Source organism: Aphelocoma coerulescens, chromosome 2 (genome assembly GCF_041296385.1).
Source record: "Aphelocoma coerulescens isolate FSJ_1873_10779 chromosome 2, UR_Acoe_1.0, whole genome shotgun sequence".
Lineage (NCBI taxonomy): Eukaryota > Metazoa > Chordata > Aves > Passeriformes > Corvidae > Aphelocoma > Aphelocoma coerulescens.
Genome location: NC_091015.1, coordinates 120,188,143 through 120,215,214, shown reverse-complemented (window position 1 = coordinate 120,215,214; position 27,072 = coordinate 120,188,143). Strand labels below are relative to the sequence as shown.

Below are 27,072 nucleotides of genomic sequence, written 5' to 3'. Positions count from 1 at the left end.
CTTTCAAACCTGCAGGATGTTTTCTTCACAAAGAAAAGGCCTCAAAACATTTTTTTAAAGTGGAATTGGAGATTAGTTTTGGCATTTTTAGGTCCCCAAGCTCTTAGGGTGACGAGTGGAACATAGATGCTGGCTTTTAGGCCCCAAAGGCCAGGAGCCAGCAGGGAATAACTTTGTCAGCTCTTCTTAAAAAGAAGCCTACCTGGAATCCAATTAACAGTTGAAGCTTTAGGCCAACATTTTCAAACTCAGTGGCCTATTTCTGAGAGGGCGGTGAGCACCTTCAGCTGCAGATAAGGCCAGGGCAAGATGCTGGTGCTGAGTACAACAGGAAAACAGGTCATAAATGCCTGAAGTTAGGAACCTTGATAAAAGCATAGGTGCTGAGCAGCCATAGCCTCATTTAAAGTTTCAACAAAACACTTTTGATGCCTAAATACAGGCATCACATTCATTAATGTTGGCCCTAGTCCTTAGCAGGCAGTCAGGTTGCTTTTCTCAGAGCAAATGCCTCAGAGTCAGGAGAGCTGGATTCATTTGTAAGGTCAGGTAGTTACTTGCTTCACACAGCCACGCATGCTCTCCATCTTGTGAGCGAGGATGATGATAATAATATGTGTTCCAGAGATACTAGGATTGTAATCAATGTTTGTGTTTTAGGGGACTAGACAGAGCTGCGTGCACTGCAAGTTTGAGGGGCTTTTTTCCTGAGCCCTTACTGTGCATTCTGTTTCAGATAGGTACATGTGCACCAGTATGTGGATTGAGTATCTTTCCATGTCTTTCAAGACTTAAAAAATTCAAGCTTGTGTTCCTGAGATTTGAGACTTTTCCCCTAGAAGGGAGAATTATTTTCTTTGCAAATTTTCTCAGAAAAGCAATCAAGAGAAGCACAGTTGAGGCACTCATGCATTAGCTCTTTAAGGACATACCTTCAAAGTGTTTCCCCTGCAAGTCTTTTGCTTCAATGTCAAACAAAGTTTAAATACAAAAAGGAATACTTTGAATTTCCTTCCAGTGCCCCTTCCCTCCTGGGGATTGAGGGGTATTATGGACACATTAGGTTTTCATGCGGTAATTCTTTTCTAAATACGAAATTTCCAGGTTTGGAGCTTGTGAGTTCACCTGCCTTTGATTGGCCTATTCAAATGTAAACACTCCCTGTGGGTACTTCATTAGTTCATGAATATTTATAGAACATTGCAAAGCCCACCAAGCCAAGAGTGTCAGAATTTTTCAGGGACCATTTTGATTGCACTTAATAGTGCTTGTCAAAGATGAGCTTAATATGAATGTGTCTTATTTGTCTCCACATACTTCATATATGTGTAACTCTACATAACAGTCAGCCTGTGAAATTTTCTGCACTTTTTCCTGTAAATAAGCTGGAAACAATACGTTCACAACATCCCTTATACATTCCCAGCAAGAACATTCCTTAAATTTCTGAAACAATTGAATCACAATTATGGGTTTGTTTTTTCAGATGCTTGAGTGATATTATTGATGAAAATACTGAATTAATTGGCAAAGACAGTATAGCCATTAAGTGATGGATATTACATTTAAATACACATTTTAATCTTGAAAAGAAAGCCATACTTAAGGAACAATAAAATGGTGAAGAACTGAAAAGTAAATATACTGTCCTAAGTACTGAGTGACACTCATGAAGTACCTATTCAAAAATAAGCAAAAATTTATATTCCTTCTCCTTCTAGGGGATAGAGTCATACCCAAAAGCGTGTGTGTTTGAATACATGTCCCTATTTTGCCAACTTCTTCCTGTTTATACTCTTGTATGGCAGAATTCTTTTTGCAAAAGAAAAGTACCTATTAAAATAAATCTCATGCATCTCTTCTCCAAATTGACTCATATGGTCTATATTAAATAGATTCTGCAATATCAGGTAATAAAGTGCAGTTTGTAATCTTTATGACATACAAAAATGTTAAATAACATTCACTGTCTCCAGTCTGAAAGCAGCAAGTGTTGACTCTGAAACGTATCCATGATGTTACATGTCAACATTAAAATCATAATTTCTGATTTTTTTAGCAAATGGAACAATGAGGTGTGCGAGATTTTAGCCTAAAGAAGCAAATGAAAAGTTGCTGCAGAAAGGAAAAGGCAAAGAAAGGCAGAAGAATAAGGGAACAAAAAGCAGAGGAGTAGAAGAGAAGCAGAAAGGAGATTATGGGACAAAGAAAGAAACAAGATAGAAATAATAGTGCTTGGGAAGGCAAACATTATTTCTTCTGAGTGATGCTGATAATAATGATAAGGCACTTGTAAAAATAAATCATGGTAATAATAAGAGGAAGTTCAGTTATTACATAAAGGGCAATTTCTACCCTCAGTCCTTATGGAAACCTCAGCGAACATCAGGGAGTCCTGTCATACATAGACTGAGGGCAGGGAAAGCAGTAAATGTATTCCCTGACCCACAGATAATCATTAGAAATGGAATTCTGCCCTTTGCAGAAAATGAGGTTTTATCATCTGTGCCCTGAATGTTTCAGCCTGCACCTTGCCATTAGTCAGATCAGCTGGCACATACACCTGGAGTAAGCAGAAGAAATAAGCACTCTGTTTGCATATGAATATTTTCCCTGGTAGATCAGCTCAGTTCTCTTAATTGTCCATCCATTAATTTCTTGCTAATGTAGTTGATATCGATGACTGATTTTCTGTGCTAAACAGGAAGCACCACTTCTTCATTCTAGGACGCATTCCTTCCTACAACTGCCCTGCTGTTAGCTACCAGTAGCTGCCATTATATTATCTTTCATCTGGCCCAGAGCTGACAACAGATGGCCATCTCCGGGACTGCCATCAGTGTGACTTTATGAAGCATCCAGCTATGGTGTATTGAGGAGCTTCATGGCCAGTTCTGCGAATCTGATTTCCCTTCCCCCTACCCTGCTGCTGGCCCTCCTCACTCCATCTCCATGAATAAGCTCCTTAATCCTGGCTCCACTCTCCACTGGTCCTGTCATTTCCCAACGAGTGATGGCACACGGTTATCACTGGAAGTTTGCAGCTCAAGGTCTGCCCCCTCTTCTGTCTGCAGCACTGGCACAAGGTTGTCTTTGCTCCCAGCATCCTCACCCCTCCATGTTTTCGATGTACCAAAGCATAGGTACAGGGGTTTGGTACCAGCAAAACTGCTAGCTCGTAAAATCTGTAGTTCAAACCCTACCTTCTTCCTCCACAGAGCACCTCCTCAAGCTGCAGGGATTTTTTTTTTTTTTTAAATTCCACAAGACATGCTGCCAAACAAGCATTGAGTATATTAAGTGTGAAAGAAGATAAAATATCGATCAGAAACCTAAAGTGGAGAAAAGTGTAAAATTCACAAGCATCCTGATTCCATTGACATGTTAGATAAGTTGGAAAAGCTCTTTCAGCTGTGTGGCTGCTGTGCATTTTGGAGAAAGATATATTGCTTGCTCTTGACAGAGTTTTCTAAAGCAAGGTACCTCCAGAGCCAACCCGTATTTTACAAGAAATTCACATTTGTGTCCTTTATTGTGATATTTGCAGCAAGTCTACAGCTAGTGAGAGTCTCTGCCCTCAAGCTATTAAGGAGTAAGGCTCCATTGTTGGAGAGAGAGCAGCCTGTCTGTGAAAGGCTGAGATGTGGTAGGCAAGATGAATACTGCTTAAAAGCAATGCTTGCCATGCTGTCATTTAGAACAGGAACACTGAGGATTTAAACGAAAGTGAAAGGCATGGTAAATGAATCCTTTAAAACTGGTCAAATTTTCAGCTGCCAAAAATAACAAGTTTTCTCCATTGATAGGTTCATTGAGTAGGAGGAAAGTTGGGAGGGGATGAATTCCCCTAGGGAGGAGGTGCAGATAGTTTGGGAAAACAAGGTGTGGTCAGTGATTCATAAAGAGACACTCCAGTAAACAGCAAACTTGGCTCAAAAGTGGTGGCTTTTTTTTTTTTCTTTTTCTTTTTTTTTTTTTACTTTGTTTTTGCCTTTTATTTTTTTTCTGTTGGGGGCAGGGTGAGAGCATCATTGGGCCTCTCCATTGTAAACATGAGTGAAAAAGACTCTGGTGCAGAATGGCTACACAACTGGAAGTGTATGTTGCAAAAAACATGTATGTCCCCCAAGCAGAAAGAACAGCTTTTAGGTTTAGCTTTTCTACCTGTCATTGGGATTGGTTTCACCATGCTTTGATCAAACCGAGCCTGAAACATTTTGGATGGGAAAAGAGTGGATTTTTGCAGGCTCTTGTGATTTTTTTTTTTTTTTAAGTTGAGCTTCCTTTGTGTTCAAAGCTGAAATTGAGTGTCCTCCACCCTGTTAACAAAGGAAGAGAGAAAGAGATGATTCAGTTCTCACGAACCAATACTGCTGAGCCACACACGTTCCTATGTGCGGCTTTAGTTGTTTTTCTGTGTTGTTACAGTCTCATTTTGCAGGAGAATCGCTCGGCACAGTCACAGATCATGGGTGTGTAAGTTTGCTCGGGGATACTCTGTGTCAGTGAATACTCTGCCTCCCCCCACACTTCCTGTGTGTAGATGTGTGCTGTGTAAGATAAAGAACCTCTGATATTGTTAAATATTAGTGGTGCATTTTGCTTTGCTTTGCATTTGTAAAGGTGAAAGGTGATTGTGCAGGAAAATGGAACAGTATATTTGCTGTGAGACAGGCACTAAGAACTCACTCCCATGCTCAGTTATAATTCATGACTGTACTGGTGGGAAGCCCTTATCCCTCTGTGGAGTTAATGCATCTCTACTGTAACCTGCTGAGAGCACCCTGTGTCCCCTCCCACCATCTGTGCATTCACTTGCGTGCTTTCTCTCTCCCCCTTTACTGTGAGATCTCTTGGTGTTAAAACTGTCAGACTACCAGTGCCTGGTGAAGGTGGTTTTATGATGTGTATTAATGTTGAATTGTCATTTAAGGGTGAGGAGGCAGGTAAAGGATATGTTACCATTTGTTTTAAGCTCTTGTTAGAAAATGCTGGGGAGCAAATAGACAGAAAGGTAGATGTGTTGCTTCAAACAGCAAACAGCTTTGAACAGTACAGAGAAATTGTCACAGTTCAGGGTAAGAGCTGTTGATGGCAAATGCATCTTTCTTCCCAATCTAGGCATAGTTTACTGTTTCTTGGTACAGTGGATCTCTTTCTCCATGTCAAGATCTGAACCAAAGGCATTGTAAATTAATATTTATTTACCTATCAGCTGAATTTTATTTTCTACAAGTTGATCTATTCTTTTAGCTGAAAAGCTCTCTTGCAGGCTGCAAGTTAATTGCTTCTTTGCTACCCGAGACTTGAAATTCATGTTACCAAGTGCTATAAGCTAGTACAGTCTTAACTAAGCAGGTAGTGTATGAAGATTTTTTATTATTATTATTGCTGTAAGGCACTGTCAGAAGACTGGTGAGACTGTCTAGCTTCGAAAGAATTGCACTCAGCTCACAGAGATTTAGATGATGCTTTATCAACCTGGCACTTTACCACAATATTAAACTCAGAATATGGTTAAAAGACCATGTACTTGACTGCCACAGCAATCTTAATTTGCAGTGTTTCACTGGATGTAATCTCATGTAGTCTGTTGTTTGTATTCCTTTAAAACTTATAAATCAAATCCAGACCTGGAATACCAGTGTATGAACTTAACAGATGTGCTGCCATAAGGGACCTGCTAGGTTATAAACTGCAGAAAGGATCTTTTTCTATTTCAGATTTCTAGCTTATTCCAGGGAGATTTAGTAACCACAGAAGTAAGGTGGAAGGTCACGCGTTAGGATGGTAGCACCCACCCAGCACTTGACGTTGGGTGTAATTGTCAGGAAATCCACCTCTAATCATTTTATTATTCAGTTGTAGCATGCACCAAAGCTCTTGAGCAAAAGTAGGGCAAGAATGACTTCAGTAGCTCTGTGTCCAGGTTTTCTTAGGTGAAAGATCACTTTGAGATGACACAGCTGAGTAGTCAGGCTGAAATCCTGGTTGGTATTTTATTAATTTTGCACCAAGATAAATCTTGAAATTCTGACAAACTCCATGACAGGTGAAATTCCTTCTTGCAGAATCTGCTCAGCAAGAGGCTGCTCATTTCGTTCTGTTCAGAGGCAGGCAACAGGAGGGCAGCTTTATAATCAGCCCTCAAAGGAGCCCCGGCCGCCCCAGAGCCTTGGACTGATTGAATAACTCCTGGGCCTCTTCCCCTAGGCCTCCATCAGCAGGGGTCCTGTGGAAAGCAATCTCCCGCAGACTGGCACTGAAGTGAGCTTTAAACTACTATTTTCTGCTCTCCAGAGGAGCCTGGAGTACTAAAAGATAGATGGACTACAGATATTTTATGAGAAACTGTCAGAAGAAGAGCAGAGTAAATGTTTTTTTCCCTCCTTCGAGTCACACACTGCATCACTGTAGAATTTTTCCCAGAATCTTTCACACTGAAAGTTTGAAATTAATTGGTCGCTAACCTTAATTTTCCCCCTCCCTCTTATTTTTCTTTTTTTTGCCTTCCTTCTTTTTCTTCTTCTCTCTTTTTTTTCCCCCTTAAATATTCACTCGGAGGCCCTTTGCTTAACCACAGTTGCAGAAAATCAGTACCATTTGCACTGAAATATTTATAATGACAGAATGAAAAATTGGATTCATTTTCTGGCCTGTAGCCGAACAGTCTGCAACTTTGCACAGCATTGTTTAGCATCTCTCATTCCTTCCTTTCATTGGGGTCCTTTTCAGGCACACACACACACGCACACTGCCCATGCTTCAGAGGAATGTTTAGCAAAACACAGAGCCATTTTTAATCTCAGCCTTGAGAAAACAACTTGTCTCTAACCTTGCCACCATCTGAGGGGGAAGCAAAGGGGGAAGTCCCCGGGAAGCATGTAGAATTCCTCTTACAGGAGAGATTATGGAGGGTGACATGCAGTAATCTGTCCTCTACAGTGAAGCAGCGTATGGCTGGAATTCTGCAAGTTGCTTTGGTGTGTTGCAGGGTAGGCAGGGTGGACTCAGTACCAGGCTGAATAGCAGGATCTCTCCAGAAAACCCTGTTCTGCCATCAGTTCTCTCCGTGGCCTTGAGAAACTCATTTGCCCACAAAGGAAGAGGTTGTCAAAAGCTCCCTTTTGTGCCTGAGACTGTAAAAATGCCCTATGCTTCTTTGCACCTCCAGAAAACAGAAGATGCTGGAACTGTACATATTTACTTCCCTTGAAGCAATGGTGTGAAGGTGAAGTGGTTGATGTTTGCAAAGAGCTTTGAAAATGAAAGTGCAGATCCTCAGGCTCCAATTTGCATCCCCTGCCAGTATAAAAGGTACCTTAGTCAGACAGCCAAGGATTCCCTCAGTATGCAGCAAATCCTGTTTCTTTTGCAAGCTGGGTCTGTATCACTCCCTTTTGGTCCTCACAGGCATGTCTCAGACTCCGATGAATTCCAGGGATTTTTAATTGGTATAACAATCCCATGGGGCTATTATGAGCTGGCATAAGTTCGGGCTGTGTTAGGAATGCCTTAAAATGCACTGAGGACTAGGGTAGCCCACAATTCGAATGTTTAGGCTGCATGGATTTACAATAATATTCAGTGAACATGTAGGAATTAATCTGAAAATGCACACAATTTAGCAGAGAATTGTAAGTCTCTACAGATGTCGGACTCTTCTGCAGAACTTAATAGAGAAATATATCTGTGAAAAGAGGTATTTCAAAAACCCTTAGAAATTACTCCCTGGTGAGATTGTAGATTGTCTTGACAATGTATTTGTTTCTGGAAAAGCAAGCCCTGTGGCCAAAATATTAATTCCTAATGCCTCAAAAGAGGCTTCTTGAGACCATACTGGGCCGCCCAAGGAAGCGGGTCCGGTGCAGGGATGGATTCTGCAAGGTGCTGTGAATCTTCTGAAAATGCAGGTGACAGAAATTGCCTATCAAGGTCCAAAAATGTTGTCTTGCTAACTTCACCCATATCAAATTTATGACATAGCTCTATTGCTGACAGCAGGTGTCTGTGTATAGTACTAAATTGTGATCTTTCAATTCCACATCACTCATCTAAGCACAAACTTTTTATTTCTTTGCTTTCTTCTCTAAAAGCTTCTTAATGCTGGCTCCCTCTCAATACTCTTAGGAGCACAGTTGGAGCAGGTGTGCCTAGAAGCAGTAGGAAGGGGTGAACATCTGCTGTAGGCCTCAGTACAGCTCAGCTAGCACTGCAAAGCATTCCATGGTTTGTGAGGAACACATAGTTCTTATCATTCGAAGTTTCTTACGAACTCGCAGATTTGTCTTTTTACGATGTTTCCCAAGATACTTTGACAGGTCAGCCTGAAGTGATGAGTGTTCTGACACAAAATGCATTGTCTCTTAGAAATTTTGCCTGCAGTTGTTTTACTTTAGTATCACTTTGATTTGAAAAGGAACTTCATACAAAGCGATGTGGTTTTAGGACATAACAAAAAAAAATCCAATATTGTGCTGCATGTATTACAGAGGTTTCCTGCTTAGCCCTTATTATTGCTTTCTGATTTTCTTTTTTTTTTCATGTATATAAATGAAGAAGAGTATAATTTTTGTAATTTTTAACAGTTACTGAGAATCAAAACTAATAGAGATGAGAAAGAATGTAAGCTTTAATTGCAAATATTAAATATGTTTTTAAACTGACAATTTGATAGCAGATTGCCCTGACTATTTAATCACACTTTAAGGGAGGTCATAGACCCAGAATAGGCTCTTTCAAATCCAGATGTATTTCTTTGTTTGAGCTGACCAGGGCACAAATATACAGGTGTGTAATACGCCTTAGGATGCTGAAAAGATTTGTGGGGACAATAGACTCCAGACCACAGTGAAGTGACAGTACAGATGTAATGGAGCGGTGCAGAATTGTTACTGAACGTCAGGGACTGTAAGAGTAGCCCACAAACAAATGTTATATCTCACTGTTGAAGACAGTACCTTTCTAAGAAAGCTGTTTTCTCAGTGGGCCTGAACTGTTGTGTGGGTTTTGTTTGGAGTGCCAGTCTGTTTACTAAAGTTATTAGTTTATAAATTTTGCCATGGTAAAGTAACTGTGAGAGCTTTAAATTAGAATAAGTGCCACTTCTGTGTGGCAGGTTCCTTTGAGGGCTTATTAGAAAGCAGGCCTCCTGTTGCCTGCCCCTTTATGCATGGCACTATTGCTGTGGGTACTTGTTTATAGCTAAATTTTGAATTTATATAAGTGTGTGCTACAGTATGATGAATTGCCCTCCAATTGCGAAGATTCTGCTTTTTTTTTTTTCCTGGTTTCAAGCTAATACTTTACTTTAAAGGGTTATTTTTATTAGGTGGGTTTTATTTTGATGAATTAAAATTAACTTGGAGTAACAAATTATATAAGATCGTCTGGGTTATAGATTAGCCTCACCATAGCTACAGCACATCTTTTTGTACAGGAATTAAAGTTCTGTTTCAGATACCTTGGCACTAAATGTAGACAGCAAATGAGTGTTGTCTCTAGTTATTTTCCTCATAAATGTGATTCTTTTCACTCAATCCAAAGATTGCCACACTAAAAACAGTCCTAATGGGCAACAAGGGTTGAAAGCAGCAGCTGCAGGAGGCTGGATCCCCTAGCAGGAGATGGCCAAGGAAATAGCAGTACCACAGCATCACAAGCCAAAGAAAGAGTTGAGGGGTGGGGCATTTCTTTGACTGTCAGTACAGGGTCAAGGCAGGATCTAATGACACGTCTGACTTGCAACGTGTCACTGGCCAGCTGTCTGACAGGAAACAGAATGACCAACCTCAGAGAATGACATTTGGTAGGAGGATACTTCATCTATCTCAGGGAGGAAGGAAAAAGGCATAAAAGGATGCTTCTTTGTGTGGTACTTCTTGTTTGGGGGAGGAGTAATAAATTGTAGGAATTCGACTTCACTGCCTTCCCCCTTTTATAGGTTCTGTAAACAGGAGAAAGTGAAAGTAAAATTCCTCCCATTTAGCTGTGGTCACATTTCACACTTCTTTTACACAAATGCAAAGGAAAAAAAAAAACCAAAACAAAACAAAAAAAACCCAGAAAACAGAAGACAATAGAGAATCCAAACTTCTGCATTTTACAACCAACAACCACAATGACAAACATGAGATTTTATTGTCCTGGTACCACATGTTAGTAAATGCTCCAGATTTATTGATTTACAGTGTGTGTCTTCACAAAAATTAGAGAAGTAATGACTTTGTTATAAAGGGCAAAATAGCATTCTGGTCTCTCTAAAAGTCATCTATAAAACATGGAGTTTCTTGGACTGAAAAGGGGGGAACTCAGATGAGGTTGTTCTAAGAACAAAATGTTTCAACATAGGGTTCTTAACTCTCTAACTAATCACCAGCTATGAAGGGAGAAAAATTGTCCTTAGTTTCTTTTCCAAGCAGTTGATTTGTAATTCACACACACACCAAGCCTGCCACATAAGCACTGTCCCAGCTCCTGCTATTCCGTGTTTGAAGAGCTGTAGGAATAAGGACTGTAAGACATCCAAGATGGGCTGGCACAGTAACCGGTTGTGAAGGAAGTCAGAGAGCAAAATCCATGGGGGCCTCTGCTTATCAGCTCAGAAATCCTTGGCTGTTACCATCAAATCTGCTCAATCTGGCTTTCCTTGCAAACTGTCTTGAAGGAAAAAGATGCACCAATGTGCAACAGAGTTTGAAGCATTTAGAAGAGGAGGAGAGCAGAGCACCATAGCTTTTCCTTTTCTATCCTACACAGTCTAAAACTGAAATGCCATGGACAAGGGGACAAATTTTCATTTACATTCCTGATTTCAGGATCCAAAATACACTCCAATCCACTTCTACATTCTCTTAACTGGATGCATGTATGCTTGCTAGATGAATGACTTCCAAACATGATTTCCACATGTGAAAGGCAGGTTTGTCGATTTTAAAACTGGGCTTGTTCAGGGTTTGCTTTCACCTGAGTGAAAATGTTGTTGGTCACTGTGAGTTAATCTCGGGCTGATCCATACCCTCCAGTGTGTGCTGAGTGCTGTTGTACAAGGCCCCACGCACCACCTGGCAATGTGTGGGGAATCCAGATTCCAGGCTGTCCCCATGTCACCTGGTAAGCACAATACCCAGCCTTATGTCAGGAGGTAGGGAGGTGAACTCAGCGATCGATGCAAGTGTGGGATGTGTCTGTCTGTATAATAGGAGTGCAGACAAGTTACAGCACTTTTCTTTCAGACTCTATCAAGAAACATGTAATTTCACTTGTAATTTTGTTCAAAGGGATTCTTGTATGTGCACCTGTGGAAAACTGGAAAGTATCATTGTTTTAAAGGTTGCCCTTTGCATATAAATCACAGCTCTGTGTGCTTCCCCATTTTAATTGGGTGACCTTTTGAGTCCTATGGACAGGAGCTTAAATTCTGGACCGGCAGGTTGGTTGAAGATTTGAAATTAATTCATGTTTTAGCAGTTATTCTGCTTAAAAGCAGAGAAACTAAAATGGAAATTTCAGAAGAGAAATTCCCCTTGGAAAGTTCCTTTTTGCAAGTCATAGGAAACTTCATTGCAGACCAAATAGGTATGCATAAAATCCAGATTCATTTGACAGTTTAATCCTTGAAAAGGATCAGGATTCATTGAGTATGAGAGAAAGAGGAGAAGTAAGAAACATGTAATGTTTCCAACAGGACATTTCTGTGCAATTATCAGTTTAAGCTTCCATTATTTGTCACTAATTACTGCACTGAGCTGTTAAATATTTAGTAGTAGTTTGTTTAATTGGGTTTGACCTATAAAGGAATCTGTGCATAGCATAGCTCCAGTTCCAGGAGCCAGTTTCTCACTCACAGCCAGGCAAATTTGTATTCACGTAAGATGAACACATATTGTCAGACAAAGGGGTTTGTTTTTGTTGTTTAGGTTTGTTACCTCTCTCTCCCCCACAGATTTATTTGTCTTTAAGGTATCTGAAATCAGAGCACAAAGTAGAAATGCTGCCTGTGGATGTAAAATGGGAGGTCGGTCAAACTTAAACTTGTTTACAGATGTTGTAGTTTAGAAAGCACCAGCATGATAAATTAAACATAAAGAAAAAAAAATAAAGCAGAGCAATAACTAGCCCATGAACACATGTGTCTTGTAAAACACTGACTTAATCCCTGAATATCTTATTAGGCAGTATTGCCTATCAACGCTTGTTGTCCCCTGTTACTCTGTTGTACTATAGCTGCAGACAGATCTGTATTAGTTCAGCTTTGGGTTCTGCTTGCTGTGTCTGACAGGGTGAAGAGACTTCTGGCTGTGCCCTCTGCAGAGGGTGTGCAAGAATCGATCAGTATATGAGCAATATTCACTTCGTTTTAAACCCTAAGGGCCTGGCTCTATTCTTGCTTGTTCCTATCTTGAAACTCCCTTGATTTCACTGGAGCTTTCCTTAATTTATACCAGGGTAACCATAACCATATTCTAAAGTAATAAGACTTTTGATATATTTCTCAGAAGTGTCTCCTTCTGCCTTTTTTGTTCAAGCTTTTATTCCCACTTAATGAACAATTTTCTTATTGGGGAAGAATGCTTGTATATTAATTTCAAACATTTGCAATATCACAAAAGCCTTGTTTTTCTACAGACAAGACTTACACCTGGATCCTGATTATCAGTACAGCCCCTTTTTGAAGACTTGTTGTGAACATGCCCTGACCATTGCCCCCCTCTCTCCATCCCCTTCTTTTTGATGGGGTAGTGCACACACCTTTCCCGTGCAGCCAGGCACACCTTGCCTGAAATGGAAGACATTGTGGCAAGTTTCACTGCATTTCAATGAACAGCAGACAGGGTGAGGGAGGCTTATGGGAGGCGATTGCCTGGCACCATAGGTTAAAACAGCCTTCGAGCTACTCTGATTTATGTCAGAGGCTTAGCTGGGAGCCCCCTGCCAATGCTCATAATGAGGAAGGTGCAAGGATGGTGAACAGGCATCTGTGTTTGTGTCTGTTCTCTTCTGGTGACAATGATGAAAGTCTTATTTGCTGTACCCAGGAATATATGTCATTCTTTTCCATACAACAAATCTGTGATATATGTACTCGCATATAGTAATGAATCCAAAAGGAATCATTGACATTTTACTAGTGACTTACTGGAAGTCTCTGAAGAAAAATAGGTATCAGGGGTTTTGGTTTGGTTTGGGTTTGGTTTTAATTTTCAGTTTGCATCCCTGAGAACATGCTCTCCAATTCGAGATCTTTTTTAAAGGTAGTTTTTCTCTGGCCCAGCTGGCAGTGCTGAGTAGAAGAACCAGAATACTGAGAGTTTTACATAAATATGATAAAGAGTAAAATCGGATTAGCAGTCATGCTATTTCAGAAACATTAACATAATATCAAATCACGTAGCTTAGGTGAATTAATTTATATGAATGACTGCAATTCAGTGTAGACTTTCCTAAATTATCATTGTCAACAGTGGTCAGTCATGTCCTAAGATGACCACTTAATTGGCCATCATGTCTGAGAACAGACCTGATTCTCAAAGGCTGGTAAACATCAATTCACCACACATAAATGGTATTTATGGGAACACAGATTCTCTTGGGATTTGGCCCCTTTTTTGTTGTGGAAATAGCTCTGGTTTAGTTCAGATCAATTTCTTTGGGAATCTGAAGTTTCAGAGACTGTATTTTGTTAGGTCTGTGCTGCTGAGCAAACTTGGCCTGGATGAAACTCCATGCCTACTTTAGTGTATTTATAAATTCATTGTTGCTCCTCCTGCTCTGCCAGCTGCACTGCAGTACTGGAGATGCTGGTGGCAGGGACACTTTGCTTGGATTTTTTCTGTTCTCTTCAGAACTCCAAAGTCTCCATTCAGCCTCCTACTTTTCACCTATGAAAAACTATTATACATCATCTCTGTTCTAGCTCCCTCATTCACTCAGCATAAGTGTGACCATTGAAATATGAATATATATTCGTGTCAGAAGCATTGTAATTCCTGGGGTGAAGCACATCAGAAACATTTGTTAGTTCCAACATTTCAGATACAGTAATTAATTTCTTGTAGTTAGTGTTTTATGAAAGGAAGGGTGGGGCCTGAGAGGGGAAATAATCGCTCATTTGTTAATCAGCTTCAACTGAAGTTGCTCTTTTTGTATTTCACATATGTGAAAAAGACAGAAATGTTTACAATCTTAGCGTTCATAGATGCTCTGTCAGTACAATTAAGGATTATAGAGTCATAGAATGAACCTGGATATGTCCCTAACCTTCAATTAATTCATTTGGTGGACTGCACTATGGAAGTCATTACCCTTCGTACTGGAACCCAAATCCCACCTATACTACATTTTTACCCATATAGCAACTGAGCCTTAGAAATCCACTTAGAAATCCACACAGAATATTCTTAATTGCTTGCAGCAGCAGTGCAGCCAGGGCTGTAATGTGTTGGGGCACTGAAAATAAGTTTGCTGCTTTCAGATGCTTCGAAATGGCCCAGATATTCCACTGAAACCAACTCCTGAGCATGCAGATTTGGTTTCATGTCTGATTTGGGGTTGGCTGAGTCTCTTCCTCTCCTGGGATGAACATCAGGAAAAAAATACTAACCCTGAGGTCTGTGAAGCTGTGAAATAGCCTCCCAAGAGGAGCATTGGAAGCTCTAATTAAAATTGGACTGGGCAAAACACTTGAAATTACACTATAGGCAATAATCCAACACTGGCAAGATGGGTGGAGAAAACGCCCTAATGGGTCTTTTCTGTCTTTAAATTCTATGAATTCTTGTTCTTCTCTTTTATTATGCTATTTCACCTTTTTGTTTAATGGTGACATAGTGTCACCTAGAAAGTATTGTAAGACACTATTGTGAGCTGAGTGAGATGATGTTAAATGTCAAAAGAAAATGCAACAGTTTTTCTGCAGGTTCACAGTGATTATATGGAGAAAGGAAAAAGAGAAGCTGACTGTAAGCAAGGGACATGAGTGCAGTGGTTTTAATCTGTAAGACAGTGGCAAATGCACTGCATGCCTGCAATATGCATGTTTATCATTTTGACACTGCATTTCACATTCTCTGCTTATGAAGAACAGCCACATTCCACCAAATCTAACACAGGTGTGGAAAAGTCATTTACTGCAACTGCGTACATCACTCAGATTGCTGGAGACATCTTCTATCCCCGGGTTTCACATATTCCCAAAGACCTGGACTAAATAATGTATTTTTACATGCTAATTTATAGTCTGTATTTAATCTTAGTATCACACAAATCTAAGTAACTCATCGATTCAATCCTTGGGTATAATCATATTACAGTTTACCAGGAAAGAATCCTTCAGCAATATAATGGGGCCTTGACAAGGAACTCTGTGCTGCAATACTGAAGCAGCACAAATCTGAAGAAACAGTGTGAAAACTAATCCTTTGTGATACCTTTTTTATAGTTTAGTCTGAAAAAGTTTCAGTTATTTGGTTTTGGTGTTACCACTTAATACTCCTCTTCCCTTCTCCCTCTCCTTTCCACATGGTACAGTATTCCAACTGTGTCCAGTACAGAGCTTTCTGCTCTGTGAGAGGTCATGACAACCAGTTATGTAATAATGCACCGGACTGAAGTTCTGGAAAACATGTTGATCCTGTGCTAGGTTTTGCTAGGCTTGCCTTCCCACGAGCCTTTCTTTCTTCCCCTTTGGTTCTGGAAAATCCAACATCCTCTTCTTAGCTGCAGACAGTTTGAAAAGTGTGATACAGGAGAAGTTGGAATAAAAAAGGAGGGAAGAGAAGCAGAAAATCTTGATTAGAAAGTATAATTTAATAGAACGGGTATTGAACCAAATGTATTGATTAATGTGGTAGATATAGTACTTATATTGATTCAAACTAGAGATTTAGTACTAAAAGCTGTAAGCCAAAAAGCTGTTGCAGATTGCTACAAAAGTCAGTTTAATGCTGTCCTTGAGAATGCCTTCACAAAGAAATTCTTCTAATGTTTGAGGAGTAGGTAGAATGCGGTATATGTCAGTTTGATCCCGGAGGGTTTTATTTTGTACTCTAATAGCTGTTACGAGCCTACATTATATCCAAGGAGTAATTTTCCTTAGGGGTGCCCAGCTCGCTTTGTGTCAATATTCTAGCATTTTAAGTCACGTACAGTATATGCTTCTGGGAACAGTGCAGGAGCCAGCCAGACTCATAATGGTCTGCATTCATTAATAAAGGCAGAAGCTTCTGTCCCTCCATTGCCCACTACAGGGATGCCTCCCTGGTCTTCGGGGACCCGTACAGACACATTTAAAGAAAGCTTTATTTTGAGTGGGCAGGAGATGAAATGCAGGACTTGCAGGCATTTCCTAAGTCAGCTATATGCCCGAGCACAGGGGTGACCTTAATGGGTCAAAGAAGAATGCAGGTCAAAAGACTTATTATCCAGCCTGTTGGAAACCAATTGCTTTTGTTAAAAAAAAAGTAAATTGTAGCGCTTAAAGGTTGATAGTAATGTAGAGTTCTGTTTTACAACCTGGAGCTGGATTGCAGTGCGGTGGGGTGCATTTTTATTTTTTTGAATGCAAAAAAATACAAGATGGTCTGTAATGTACACAGATAAAGGATTCCAGATAAGTGATAACATGTAGGGTACCATAATTACTTAATCAGTGATGATTGATTTCTCATGTTTGTGTTCTTGAACTAAGGAAAAAATAACATGCTGCTGTGGTACTGTTACCATCTGTTGAAATAATGCACCTACATTTCATCTTTATACCTCTTCACATGTACCCTCTTTGCACTGTTTGTCAGGTACAGCCATGTCTTGTTTCATCTGGTCATAAAACACAGAAGTCCCATTTAAATTGAATGCAACTGCAATTCACATTAAGGATTCTAATGGGCTACTGAGTCTGTGGCTATCTGTGGGTATTTTTTTCTTCGTTAATTTTGATGCTGTGGGTGGCAACTTTTTGCTAGCTATTACTTCTCATGTTCCCTCTGAAACACAAAGGCATGCACCAAACAACAAGAAGTATTATTACCTCTTTTGTCTCGAGCCTTTCTGCAAAGAAACCTTTCTGTTATTTGTTTGCCAAGGAGATTCTTCCACACAGTATTATCCTGAAATTCTTTGCCTGTTCTCAAGTCCTTAACGCTAACAACAGGGACATCTCAGAGCATTTTCATCCAGAAAAGTGGTGGCATATAATTTTATAGGAGGTCACATAACAGTTGGGATTCTGGATTCAGCTATCAAAAATAATTATTTCTAGGAATAGGGCAAATGCACTTAAAGAGTTTATTTTGGTTGTGAAATATACTGAGTTCAGGTTTTCCCAGGTAATATACCTGCTTTCCAGATAACACTGAGACACAGAATTTTTGGCTGTAGGAGTTTCCCCGGTTTGTGTCTACACGATAACAAATGCAGTGACACACACACACCTCCTGCTTCCCTGTTCCTCCATTTTGTGCATGCAAAGCTTGCATTTGTATTTGCAAACTAGTGTCTCCTCATGAGCTCCCAGCTCTGGGAAATTGGAACACAGCTGTTGCTGAAGTCCAGGAAAGATTATAGTGAGAAAAAATATTTTCCCCTTTCCATGGCTAAGCAGGAAATTGACATTTTTGCTTTGTAGGGAGACTACTACATAATTAAACAGATGTGCTTATGCACAATCAGATTTGGAGGAGGCAAAGAAGGGGAGCATATGATACCTCCTGTACTTTGGTAAATGACTTCTCTTTGGCGAGTGGATGTACTAATTGCTCCAAAGTCAGGCAAAGTAGTTGAAGTTTCTGGAGGAGGCGTGTTTCAGGCTTGTCTAGCGTGTCTTTAGTGAAGGGCAGCGTGCTCTCCGAGCCACACAGGGGATCTCAAGTGCAATATTGTGCTCTCCCTGGGTGTGCCGCGCTCCCATGGCCCTGCCGCGTCCCTGCCGGCGGGAGCTCCAAATTCTGCTTTCCCAGCCTGCCTGACCTCCCACTGCCGGGGAGGCGGGAGCTCGCTGCACACGAGGCAGAGAGACTATCGGAGTCGAGATCTGCTGTGTGGGAAATAGAGGAGAATTTTTGCCCTAAATTTTTAAACACAACACCCCTCATAAAAACAACAACTGTTCATAACTGGGATTAATGTTTGCAATTTTCAGTCACTTAGACATGGGGTCTCCAATAGATGGCGTTTGGTAGAGTGGAATATGGCTCTCTGTGGGATTACAGAATTCTCTTCCTTTTCTTATCTCTCTCCTCCCATCCTTCGCCTGCTTGTCTTGTCTATGTTATGTTCCTGAAGTGCTTCCACTTTGTATTTTTTTGCAACTTAGCCAAATTGGTATTTCTTCCTAGTCCCTCACATTTGGGGAGCCTTAATTACTTTGGAAACAGTGTTTTGTTTTGACTGTTTACAACAGTATAGTTGCCTTTTTAAGGCCTCAACTGTTCAAAGCATTTCCTCATGTTCCTATCCTGCCCTGTCTCATTCTTCTCTGCAGCACTTGTTTGGTTTTTTCTATTATTTCTTCATTATCTCCAGAGAATCTCATTTTGCACCAGGGCACAGGAGTCAGGGACACTGAGAGCTGGGGCAAGTCAATCCTTATGCTGTGTTTTATTTTGTTTCCTTCATATTTGGGCATTTTAACTTTTTAATCAAAAATGTCATTCCAGCAAGAGTTATGGCTGCAATTCTAAAACACCTTTTGACTGCTTCATATGCAGCTGTTCATCCAGCTTCATACTGATTATGCATTTTTCACTTAGTGAAAAGAAATAAAAAATGGGCATGACTGACGTGCTTGCTCTCAGTAGACTAGAAACAAAAGACCCCCCCCCAAATATCTGTCTGCAATGTAACGATTGGTATATTACTTCACCTGCTCAGAAGCAGAGAAGAAAATCAGAATTCAGGCTGCCACCCCATATTTAACTTGTCCTGTTGTTTCTAGGTACTGCAGGGTCTCTAATAAGCCTGTGGTGCTATGCTGTAAGTGCTGCAATAAATGGACACAACAGGATGACAAAAGGACTGACTGTCAGGCTTAACTCTTAATTTCCTTGCTTTTGTGCTTTAAAGTCAAAGCCCATTACCTGTGACCAGCCAACATTTTTGGCTGCATCTATTGTTACTGCTTTACAGCATTTTAAAATTATTTTATGGGAAGGATGAGGAACTAGATGAAATCAAGTGGTGGAGCGTATTTTTTTGGCCTTGGACAGTCTGGAACTCCAGCCATCAGCATTAAATCATTTTGTATTCACATCTGGAAATTGCATCTTTGAGTGTCACTGGGTCATTTTCCTTTAATCTTGAGAATGGCACTACGTTAAAAATTCCTCAGTCTTACTGTAAGATCCTTTTCTTGCCAAATGTCCCATGAACTATTATTTGTGTGCGTGCAGAGTTTAGGGAGAGCGAAGGAGGATGGGAGAGAGGATTCTCAGGCTGGTCTGCAGTCACGCTGTGTTTCACATTCATTTCACCGTGGCTGTTTTCATGTGCCCTTTCATGGGTGGCTCTGGAGGGTATGGTTCAGTAGATGTTCACTTTGTTGTAAATGATGACTGTCTTTTGGGAACAGGTTCATCCTAAAGTGTGTTAGTCCAAAGAGGTTTAAAGACAGATTAACTTAATAAAGTGGAGTGAAGGGTCTGGATGTGCTGGGAGCAAATCATGGGATGTGACACCCCTGCCCTCTGGGTCACTGGCCCAAATCTGGCCCCGAAAACTAAGGGGAAAATTCATCACTAATCAGTGGCTGCCCTGTTGTCTGAGAAGTAGCATTCACCGACATTTTCTGGTTATCCGTGGATCCAGTGTACACTGTAGAAAATTTAAGATCTATTGGATTGGTCCCTTGCTCTTACATCAATGCTTGTGAAGGATCTGTGCCAGTACAGGCAGCACAACAGCATCTTTCTGAAAGTGGTCAACTCCATTTGAGGGCTGGTAGGAAAGAGGGTGAAACTGGCGTTTGCTACTTGATTTGGTGATTACTTGTACAGGAAAGGAGAATTTAAGACTCCAAAGTCCGTGCTGTGTTACCACACATAAGGCACTGCCTTCACCTGAGGAAAAATACCAGTGGTTTTTGGTGACCAAAGGGCAGGCTGTGCCAGCCCCTCCTGTTTTCTCATCAGTCTCTGACCTCTCTAGCAGAGAGCACCTCTTACCAGACTAAACTGTGCCATACCATGTGGGGGAAATAGGTTTTACTGCAGGAGTACATTTGAAGCAGTACCACAGTCTAGGAAGCACAGGCCAGTTAGCGTGAGACTTTTATGGCAAATGCACTTCTCATTTTCACAATGCATAAACCATGAGCTGTGTGTAAGCAGACACCAGAACTACTGACCTGGTCTGCAGTTTCACTGGGGCAGGTCAGCCCACACCTTACCTGTTGCCCTTCTTGTGGCACATGTAAAGAATACTGGGGTGAAACATCTGGGGAGAACGCCTCTCTTCCATAATGATGCTGTTTCTGGCTAGTTTAAACAAGGAGGGGTCGAGAAACTCTTTTTCCAGCCCATCATTTTGCAAGACATGTTGGAAGAATTGTTTTTGCATCCTTCTTTCACACAGAAATGCCTGTCCTGTGACTAAGTTGTTTCTTTTGTTTTTGTTGCAGAACCATACGATGACCCAGCACAGCAGTTAGTGCAAGGCCTGTCTCTTCCAGAGAATTCTTTGTGGCACAAAAAGGGAACACATTTTACTCTTTGCACGAAACTTTCATTGTTAATGTATATTATTCAGAATCATTGTATTGTACCATAAAACTTGTATTATCGAAACTGTTGGATGTTCATGTGTTTGAACTTTTGAGCACCGGATAGACTTCCTGTATATAAAGTGTTGCACATGTATTATGTTGTCTGATACTAAAATGGTCTTATAAAGACAAGTGGACTTGGGCCCTATTCAAGAAAGATACAAATAATAATAATACTGTGTGAGGGGGGAAAAATAGCTTAAGAAAACAAGTCATTTTCAAGGAGGAGGGAGAAGGTAATAGCTATGTTCCATTACAGCTCTGTTTGGCCTCCCTTTTCGTTTAAACTTCAGTCTAGAAATCTCTCTTTTGGTATACAAACGGATGAATCTAAGACTATTTTTTATTGCTGAAGATTCTTGCAAAAAAATATGAAGAGACTCTTTCTCACAGAGCAGGAACCCACAGTTGAATAAGGCCCATATATATATTTGTAAGCCTTGCGATATGACAGATAGCATTACCATATATGCAATAGTTGTTATGTAGTTTGTCAAAGAATTTTTTTCCTGGATACCATTTGAAGCTTTGAGTGTTCAAGACTTTCCTTAATGATTTCACATGGCCAAATTCTTGAATCAGTTGAACTAACCTGTATGTTACTGTTATTAATGTTTACTCTGCGGTCTGAACCTGGAGATTACTGGAATTGTTTTCCAAAAGGAAATAAATTCAGTTTACCATTATGTGTGAGCGTGCTTTGTGTCTTGTCTTTTTCCTCAGAAAGTAGCATTATTATTACGGCTGCTGTATTACCTAAAGAACCACCAAAGTCTGGACTCCCACTGTATCAGGATCTGTACACTGCTCAGTAGGAAAAGGTTGCTTTTCTCAAAGGTAGGCAATTAAATAAATGTAATAGTAGAAACAGATCTGCCAGCCCGCTGCAAGGCAGTGTGTGCTTGAGGGTGATATTCACTGTTTTCTGGGTTTATTTGTTTCTTTTATTTGTCTGTCTCGGCAATTTCCTACTTACACACTTGACACGCTGGTTGCCAGCGGAGCCACCGCGCATCTTCTGTGTATAATTATCGGGAAATTTAAATGCAGTATCACTGAGTGAGCTGGGTCTGGTACTGATGAGAGGGAGCCACCACAGCTCTGCCAGCAGCGCTGTTAAGCTGACATCCCCCACCCTCTCCTCTGGCATGGGTAGCAGGACTGGAGGTGATGCACACCACGGGGTGATGCTCACTGGCACCACGCCCCGGGGAGAGCTCTCGCAACACCTCACAGCTTTGCTCAGGTCTGAATTGGCTCCTGACTGCCTGCAGTTCCAAGCAGAAGAAAAAAGGGGATAAAAACTCTCCATGCCTGCCATTGTCCCCCACTACTCCAGCTCACCTGCAAAAGAGGACCAAAAAAACATTCCCCAGCTATTTTAGTATCTTATCCTATTGCTGGAATTCTGGTCTTATCCCATGGAAACCAGTGCTGCTGAAATATTGCCTTTACACAGCCACACATCACAACAAGTCCAAATGTCTAGAACTGCTTGCCTAGTGCTGTCAGGGTAGATATAAAGCATGATTTCCAATTTGCTGAATGTAACAATTTGACTTCTTATAGATGGAGGACAGAGAGAAAACCAGTAAAGTCAGAAAGTGTCTGGCTACCAGATATTCCAAGAAAAAATGTGCCATATTTAAAACTCCAGCTTTGAAAATATTGTGCAGATTTTGCTAAATACAAGGAAGAAATTCCTAAATTTTGTATGAATATCTCATTTGTGCTGACAAAAGGATAAATGCAGTCATGAATACACAAGGCTTGTAAAATGCCAGCTCAATTTATAAGTCAGAAATCGTTCCCATTCTTATTCTCATTAATATATTACTCATCTCAGCCAAATTGAATGTGATGATATGTTCTTTATTTTTGACAGATACCTTAAAGGATATAAGGCATTTCAGCCTTCATGTGTGAAAGTGTGACATATTGGTTAAGACTGAAAATAACATGTTTGTAGTATAGTTCAAGTATATAAGAAATATTACACCCTACTGTTTTTGTAAATGCCAGAGTGCCACTGAGTTGAGACAGATGGTAGCAAGGAAAGATGCAATCTTATAATCAAAAGCTAAAATATGTCAAAAATATGTTAGCAAGCAAAACATAGTCTATTACCAGCGTCTCTTGTCATGACAGCTTGCAAAACATGCAAAGATGTTGAATTTCTAGATATGTAAATAAAGGAACAGTAAACACAGCAACAGCAAATGTGGTGAAGACTTCAGGCATCAATTCTCCCTTGAGGTCAGCGCAGGGGAATAGAGGGGTCTTGTGGCCACGGGCAGCCCCAGGTGGCTCCTGAGAGCTGGTTGCTGGTATCAAGTGCTGGAATCCTCTTACCTTTTCTAAACTAACAGGTTTCTCAGTGATACCTAAATAGCTGTTTAAATAGATTATGGAAGACATCTGAACTTCCCAATGAGAACTGAGTATTGCTTGGGGAATTACCACAGCATTTAGAAAAATCAACAGGAGAGGCAGATCATCTTGCCTGTTGGAAGAAGAGACACGGCACTCTGTGTGCGTGTGCGCATTTCAGCTGTGGCATGCCTCTCTCTGCCCTGGGTTAGCAAAAGCTAAGAGAAGCCCCTCCTCATGCCCTTAGCCTAATGTAAAAGGATAAATCTGTTCAAGGGTTGTGTGGATAGATTGATGGACAAGGTATCCTTTTACCTCTGAGACCAGCTATATTCCCAAGATTTCAAGTGGACATGAATTTTGCTCTAAGTGATAGTTTAATAAAGCAATTAGTCCTTCTGCTTGTTTGCCAGAGCTATGTTTAGGAAATGTCACAAGCCTAACGCAGATATAAATACAGAATTTGCACTGCAGAAGTGAAGCAACCTACCCAGACAATATCTTGAGCACTGGATTTATGAGGAAATGCACTGATTCTTTATCTGAACAAAAGATGGTCCAGGAGTAAGCATGTATTAGGCCTTTATTCAGCTACCCAAACCCAGAATTTCTACCATCATACATGTGTTCATACCAGTTGCCTCTAAGTTAGTCTTTCCAATCCATTTTAGGTGGTTCAGTCCACATGGAGGTTATCAGAATTCTTTTGGTTCACTCCAAGCCCAGTGCTCTCACGGCTTTCCCTGATTTACAAGACACTTTACATGAAAAAATGCAAAACCCCATGAAAAAAAAACATGAAAAATGTTTCAAAAGCTCTGCTTAGGACACATTAATAGTTCTTATATTATTAATAGTTCCTTCTTAATAGCAGTGGAAAAGCTGAAGTCCTTTCCATGTCTCAGTGACTGGACTTTATTAGTAATTCTGGCATGACCACTCACTGTTTCATTACCACTGTCCTCAACAACAGAAAAAAAGGGAGACATCCCTTCCTTACCAACATATGGCATTTTCTATTTATAACAAGATTAACAATTCATTCACACCTTGATTGAATCCCACTTTATTGAGATGTCACAACAGATTCTCACAGCCTGCAAAGGGAAAGACTTACAAATGTTAATATTGTGACAACCAGGACACATAAAAGTAAATGAATTATAATTGGTGACAATTAAAAATAGCTCAGTGTGAAAACAGAATATTGGGCTGCTGCAGCAGCCCTGTCTAGGATGAGGCAACATGAAGGACTCCATAGAATAAGACTGCCCATGAATTTAGAAATGTTACCTTGATTCCTGCTTAATGTGTTCAGTCAAACACTGATGCTCGATTAATGCTCACACGCCCTTTACATCTTAGTGGGCAATGTGCCATTCTCTTTAAAGTATTTGCTTCACTGCTCTATAGCAGCACAAAAATAAACAAGTTTAGGCCTATTCTACCAGTTCCATTTAATATGTTCACTTTCCCTCCCTATGTCACTTGCCTTATTTGTATGCAGAAGATTTCTTTAATTATTATTATTGTTGTTGCTGTTGTTATTAGTCGTAGTGAACTGTGAATGCTACAGCAATGGAGTCCCCCAGGAGCTGGACAGTCCCTGGCCACCAACTCTTGTGTGCAGATCTTCTTCTGTGTGTGGCACACAAAAGCCTGACAAGGTCTCGCTCATGTTTCAAAGCTCGTTCTCTTTTCAGAGCTATTTGTAATTGTCTCCACCATCACAAGTTTAAAAAAGGAAAGTTAATTAAATATGGAACAAGACTGAGCAACATCTTTTAAACCATCATGTCATTAGAATTGGATCCCTCTGAGAGCTGCTTAAAAGGGTTTTGAGAACAATGACTGTTCAACCAGATATTTATGGGCATAGTTATGTAAACACACTCTTTATTGTCTATGTATATTTAATATAATTATCAGTTTTGTACTTGGACTCTCAGGAGACCCAACAAATCACAGTGTTGCTTTGAAAATGTCAGCAGAAAAGACAATTATGTTGCGAGCAAATATTCATAAATTATATTAAAAAGTCCTGTGAAAATGTACCCTGTGTTGCAGAACTGCTTTTGCACTAGCAGAATCATCACTGCCTTTCTCTGATTTAAACTCTTCTTGCCAGCAGCAAGGAAGTTGCTTGGAAAAAAACTTTAACACTATGGAGGCTTCTCTGACTATGACTGTGACATAGTCTCTGACTATGAGACAGTGTAAATTGTAGACAAATTCAGAGGGCTTATTAATTTTGTCAGTAATATGCTGGGATAGTTTTAGAGATTTCTAAATAAGGTTTCTTGAAACCAATGGTAAAAATTGTTCGCACAAGAGTGCCTAAGTCACTTACTTTTACTTCTCTTCGAGGTTATTCCTGACAACTTGCCATGTTTTCCTCATTAGGTATTAGGAAGAAAAAAAAAAAGAGTGGAGAACTGGGACAGTGTTCAGTAAATTAAATGTGCCACACATGCTAAACCAATACGTGTGCTGGAGTTTGATAAACACCTAGTAAGCCTGCACATCATCTCTACTGCAAGATATACAATCAGCATATCAACATCTTAATTAGCAGCTAATGACATTTGAATGGGAAGGTTAATGTTAAGCACACAAATGCAGTTTAGTAAAGGGTAAAATGAAATACATTGAGATATTTCATTCTCTATTTATTTTCAAGTATAAAACAGATGGCTTTTGTAGTAAGCGTTCATTTATGTAAGTAATATCCCAACCCTTAGGTGTGTTTTGGAATGAAAACTCCAAGAGTAAAATGTCGTTTCTGGTTCATCCAGTCCATGTGTAGGACAAAGAGATGACAGAATTCTGCTTTTCTGCAGGAAAAGGCATTTCCTCTGTGACATTATTTTTCTTATGAGACACAACTAAATTTTAAGCAGGGTCAAGATGGTTCGGGCTGGTCTGTGATGCTTCTCTTATTCACTATTTTCTAAGCATAAGTTTTCAACAGCAAACTTCTCTGGGATGGTGCAAAGCAAAACACATTCATGGTTGTTTCTGCTGTAGATGTCATACTTGCTCGAGCAGTGATCCTACTGGATGCCCAAATCAGAACAAATAAGAATCACTGAGCTATTGGGAAAGAACCTGCTGCTGTAGAAACAGTGCTGTTGGCTTTGCCAGCGGCATGGGTTCCTGCTGAACATCCTACCTAACCATTACTTTTGCCTGGACCTCAGGGAGAAATGTAGAGATTTAAATATTTAAACTGTAAAGTAGTTCGAAGACACTTATCATTCAAAGTCTTATGGCCATGCAGGCCACTGTGTTGGCTGTCCAAGTGGGCCTTGCAATGCTACATGACTCTAATCTAATGATGTCTTCCTTATTGGTCTGCTTGTTTAATTTTTGTGTCCACTCTAGACTCTTGTTCTCATGCAACCTTCATCCTTGTTTGTGGGACCAATGATACACTTGTTCAGAAGAGTGGTTAGAAATTCGGTACCAAATTATGCTGCTTTGCTTGCTGAGTCACTTTGCCAAGATCAGATCATGTCACCCTGAGATACAGCAACACCTCCACAAGGTGAATTATGTCCTTCTGCTTAAATAATGGGCAGAGGATAAGTGGAAACAAAGCTAGTATTGCAGACAATGAGACCAGAGATCAACAGCAACTGAGAGTCAAAAGGCATATTGAGATTTTTAATTCAGGGCAAGGACCACCTTTCAGAGTCTTTCATTCTTTTATTTTTTTTCAGAAAACAATGATTAGATGTTTCCTTTTTACTTGACTGCCATCATTTCCCTCATTACTCCCCATGCTTTAATTGTTTAATGATTGATGCAGGATTATTTTGATTTTCTTAATTAAATTTGTGAGCCCATATTTGATTTGGTGACTAGGTCATCATTCCTCATGAATTTAAGATTCATGTTGATTCGTTCATCCTTCGACATATTTTATTTTCAAACACCTTTGTTCT

At 40.2% G+C, this 27,072-nt stretch overlaps 1 protein-coding gene across 11 annotated transcripts in view; it reads left to right on the top strand.

Moving 5' to 3' along the window:
* The window catches only part of ZNF521 (zinc finger protein 521), a 231,136-nt gene extending 209,695 nt beyond the window's left edge, over positions 1-21,441 (top strand). For all 11 annotated transcript variants that reach the window (XM_069004634.1, XM_069004633.1, XM_069004626.1 and 8 more), the window contains one exon: positions 20,612-21,441. In XM_069004634.1, the coding sequence (XP_068860735.1) occupies positions 20,612-20,641 (30 nt within the window). In that variant the 3' untranslated portion in view covers positions 20,642-21,441. The remainder of the gene's footprint in view (positions 1-20,611) is intronic.
* The last annotated feature ends 5,631 nt before the right edge of the window (positions 21,442-27,072 follow it).